The following is a 4884-nucleotide window of genomic DNA, read 5'->3' on the forward strand; positions in this document are numbered from 1 at the left end:
CATTAGAAACCTAGCTTAAAAGTCGAGAAAGGTCATTTCCCGCCATCTAGAAATGAAAATTTTCCCGGGGGAGAGCCCCCGGATCCCCTTTCCTTTTTGGGAAAAATGTTGACCCCCATCCCTTAGGTTTTTCCAGATCTGCATGATTCATATTCCCATTCATCTTATAAGTGGGCCCCCTACTTTGAAAAACGTTCCGCCAGCCCTGAGTTACAGGCAACCAGTACAGAAGGCCTCGAAGTAGTGAATTTTTCTAGCTTTAGAAGGAAGCCCGCCCCGAAGACCGACACCGTGGAATAATAATAATTTTGGCTTATATAGCGTATTTAAAATTATATATTAAAACTGTATTTTACTATGTATTTTATAAACATCAGAATATGTATAAACATGGCAATAAAACAAACAAGAAAATACAAACCTTGTGCTGCTTCACCTCAAGAGTACCTTGGGAATCTAGTTTGTGGGAAATTAAATTTATCACAACTATAGAATAGGACTAGACAGAGTCATTTTGTCGGGCTTATGAATATAAAAGAAGCCTGAAATGGGCCATTAAAATGTACGGTGTTTAATTATAAATATATTGAAAATTTTATGTGGAGAATAAATATGAAAATACTATATATTTCCTTCATTTTCATTCATCATATATCATTCAGTATCATCATTTATGAAATTATAAACATGATCAGAACATTCAAAATAAATAGAAATTTGACAGACAAGAAAACAAATGTATGAAAAACTAATCTATTGACTATATTTATTTCATAAATCTCCATTCAATTTATGCATTAATAACAGGGGAGACGCCAGGTGGCCCCCGGCTCCACCCCCACTCCCCGCTGGCGCCACCCCTGATTAATAAAATGTTTTTCGCAACAAACGTTAAAGAGAGTCTCAAACCAAGTCGACTTTGTAACATTTTCGCTGTTTTTGTAAAAAAAAGAAAAATAACACTAAGTGATACACATAATACTAATAATGATAAGCTATGATATTATAGTACAGTAATACAAATAATTGTTAGTCAACTAGTGTTTTTATGTAAGTTTTGTGTTTATACTATACTGCTTAGCTCCCTTGTTCCAGGTTTGCGGTTGCACCGTCGGCGCGCCATACACCACGACCGAAATGCATAACGAAAATAGCACGACCGAAATAAAGGCGCGACCGAAATGATCGGATACTGGTTTTTCCACTTGATGTGGAGGGCTTTTTCAATTTTTAATTGGTAACATGTATTACCTTGATCTATCATTTTAAAGCAAGTTTTGTTCCTGTGTGTTTTAAAGTTATTAAGTGTATGTAGTTGAAACATGTCAGGAAGTTCCCCAATATAGGATGCATTACATCCCCACATGTGTACTGGTAATAGATCACTTGAAATAGGATTTTTATTACTAAAAAAAATCACAAATTTCTGTTGTACAGAATACAACATTCATTAATATTTAAGTTAATACAATATCAGGGGTATTATTACAGAGGTGAAACATCCTGTAGGTACAGTAACATTAAATGACACAGACTATATATATAGTTAGAACTCAGAATTCATAATCTTATAATCTGTATATTTACATTTCCTTTCAAACATATATTTTGAGAAAAGAATCATATTTATTACATGACTCTTCTACACTACATAGTAATACAAAATATCAAAATATAATAGAAGAGAAAATAATACAGTACTAAATACAAAATTACAATATTAAGACATTTTTAAATGGACTTTTCTCAAAATGAACTTTATTTAAAAAGGGATGTACAGTATTGAAAAGCAATATCTAATATTTTCCTTTCAAAGATGCTGAAGCTGCTTTATCTAAAAACCAGTGAACTAAACCATTTTTCAGTTGCACCCTGGCTGCTGGCAGTGGATTGCTTTCATTTCCTTCCAGTATCCTCTGATGAAATAAAAATTGAAATTCTGTATTGAGATACTGTATGAAAGACTTGGTTATTCTATAAATTATGGATGACCAAATGAAATCTGCAATTATCAATGATCTAAAAAATATTCTAAAAATAGAAAATTACGTACTGCCACCATTTCTGCTTTGCTTGCACCCATTGAGATAAAGAGCGCACTCTTTGACACATTGATGACTGGGAATGTTAAAGTGATCCTGCACTGTGGTGGTTTTGGTGAATCACTAATTGATGCTACTGTCAAATTCTTCTCCTGAAATATGCAAAGCAAATACTGTAGTCACCAAGCATAGGTATATGCATTTTGTATGCTAAAACTGCACACATAACTACTGATTGATACACTTCTGAATTGACAAAAAATAATTAATATTTGTGACATAAAATAAAATTATTCATAGGTAATATACATAACATTGACAAATTAAAATTTTCATAGTTATTTGTTAAATATACTTACCTCAAGGAGCTTATGGTCAGGAAATAATGAACATGTGTGCCCATCTGGACCCATTCCTAGTATAAGCAAATCAAAGACCGGTAGTCCATGTTTGTCCTTTGGTATAGCGTCAATCTTCTTAGCATAATCTATGGCTATATCCTCTAAATCCAAAGATGGATCAATTGCATACAGTTGTGATTCCGGTAGGTTAACTTTGCCAATAAGATTCTCCTGTACAGAGTATAAAAATGTTTTGAATTGAGCAGGATAAATAATGTTTGGTGTTATCACCTTTGAAATCAGGTGTAAAAAAGTGTAGATAACAAAGTGCTGCTTAAGCGAGACTTTCTTTATACCTTGTTTAGCAAACCCACCGACTGCAAATGTTGATGATTTTGATTAAAAATAAAATTTTATTTTTGGCCAAGGAGGTGACACCGTCTGCCACGAAAAAGTGGAAATTTATTTATTTTTATTATGCCCTCCAGTGCCTTGAAATCTCCAAAGATAAGATACTGTACGTACATTTCTTCCTAATTATATACATTTGAAGCATTTAACCATCCTATTTTACATTCACCAATAAAATTTTATTTTTATTTTCTCCTGTCTGGATGATTTTGGCAAAAATAAATTTACTAAATAAGAAAACAACATTTTATTTTTATTTTTTTTCTGCCCTCCTCTGACAATTGAAAAAAAAATAAGTACGCTAAAGAAGGAATAAAGCAAGTCTCGCCTTAGCAATCCCTGATGCAATCGGGAAACCTACCCAATTCAACCGACCAATCAGAATTACCAAAAGCAGTCGGTGATAACGTGTAGCAATTATATGGGAACCAAGCTTTAGCTCCCTCCAGGATTTCAGATTAAATAACTATGCTCCAATTAGGAATATTTACAAAATAGACTGTGGTTCATTTTTAAATGTCACGGTTTCACCTGCAAAAGAATGCTGCTGATTTAGAGTTAACTAATTGAGTGATTTTTTTTTGGCTTTAATGGGGGAGAAATGGTGAGGGCGCAAGCTTTCATTAGGGGGAGTACACCTCCCGTGCACCACTAGATATGCCACTGCGCCTCAGCCCCATGGAGGGGCTAAATAGGTGAATCAAATTTAAAGGATATATAATTAGCCAATTTATCATGGGACTAATGCATCCAAAGCAAGCCCCCGGCAGGGCGAAAGTTCAGGATGCATGGGCCTTTGTGAAGTGAAACTACAGTAAATCAGCAGATGTGGTAGGCTAAGTTTGAGTGTTTTTAATAGGCCTATATTTAGAAATTATATCTTTTATAATAAATTAATACCTTCACAGGCAGCAAGTAATTCAACGGCAGCGAAACGTTTTTGAAAGGGGGGGGGGGATTTCATAAGGTAATAAATCCAGTATGCGAGCAAAAAAAATTTAGGAGGGTGGGTCTTTTGTTTGACAAAGACTAATTTGTAATGTGAAGCAAGAAGGTTTTCACGACAGTTTTTACAGTACAAAACGATAATAAGTTAATTACAATGAAAAATTATAGTTAACCTTCAGAGAACTTTATTTTAATAAATGGCCTAATTATGTATCTTATTGTTTTCGTTAAATTAGATGGAATTTAAATGTGGTTATAATATACGTAATATTATTACATTAGTTTGATGGTATAGTGTAAACCAATCAGTTACACTTACACTTTCATCGTTTGAAACAGAACTAGAGCGTTGCACTATAAATAGTGCCTACCTCCGCCCTATGCCTAAATACAGAAATTACGCAAGGCAGGCAGGTGAGTGATTCCATTGTTACCTATGCTCAGATAAACTTTACAGATGCGCACTTTACAGACGTCAATCAATATGGTACACACTGGTTGCTCCACTCAAAAAGAAAACTTGTAATGTTTGATTAAAAATGAGAAAAAAATCTGTACTGTACGTAGGTCGATCTACACAGAAAATATTTAGGTTTCTGCTAAGCACCAATAAATAATAATAATAATAATAATAATAATAATAATAATAATGTTATCAATGTTTGTCACTCACTGGTGCTGGAAGCAGTCACCAAAGTGGGGGGGGGGGGCAAGTCCCCAGTAGTAGAAAAAGTGAAGGGCCAATTTCCCCTCCCCCGCTTCCGCCGCCGTAAAGTAATTAAAAATTGTCTGGTGTCATACCTTATAGAATTTATATGTGCTATCCGCATTATTGAAGTCTACAACTCGTTCGTCACAAAAATAGATATGCCATTTGTCCCACTGCAAATCGCTGATAGCTGAAAGACCATTGCAAAAAATTTTAGCAGCACTACCACCCGACACGCCAATATAAAATGCCCCTTTCTCTTGCACAGTCTTTCTGCTAAGATCAGCGATAAAACTGCATACCATGGAAGCCACATTATCCTCCTCTTCTATGTAAACTTTCTTAGAAGCCATTGCCATTAATAAGTCAGAAGCTCATCATACACCCACATAACCCCTCTCTGTTTCTCTCTGTTGTTGGAAAACTGATTTTT

The 4884-nt window shown here is 34.6% G+C and overlaps 1 protein-coding gene across 1 annotated transcript; it reads right to left on the minus strand.

Annotated features, from left to right (window-relative positions):
- Positions 1-1365: 1365 nt before the first annotated feature.
- LOC117112056 (6-phosphogluconolactonase-like) lies at positions 1366-4884 on the minus strand. Its single transcript, XM_033255112.1, has 4 exons — positions 4544-4884; positions 2402-2614; positions 2054-2194; positions 1366-1916 (listed from the first exon to the last, which is right to left on the minus strand). Exons 1-4 carry the CDS (start codon positions 4808-4810, stop codon positions 1797-1799), a joined length of 741 nt encoding a protein of 246 aa, XP_033111003.1. The 5' UTR covers positions 4811-4884; the 3' UTR covers positions 1366-1796.

Source organism: Anneissia japonica, unplaced genomic scaffold (assembly GCF_011630105.1).
Source record: "Anneissia japonica isolate Jap-2015-1 unplaced genomic scaffold, ASM1163010v1 scaffold699_len907043_cov185, whole genome shotgun sequence".
NCBI classification, from domain to species: Eukaryota; Metazoa; Echinodermata; class Crinoidea; order Comatulida; family Comatulidae; genus Anneissia; species Anneissia japonica.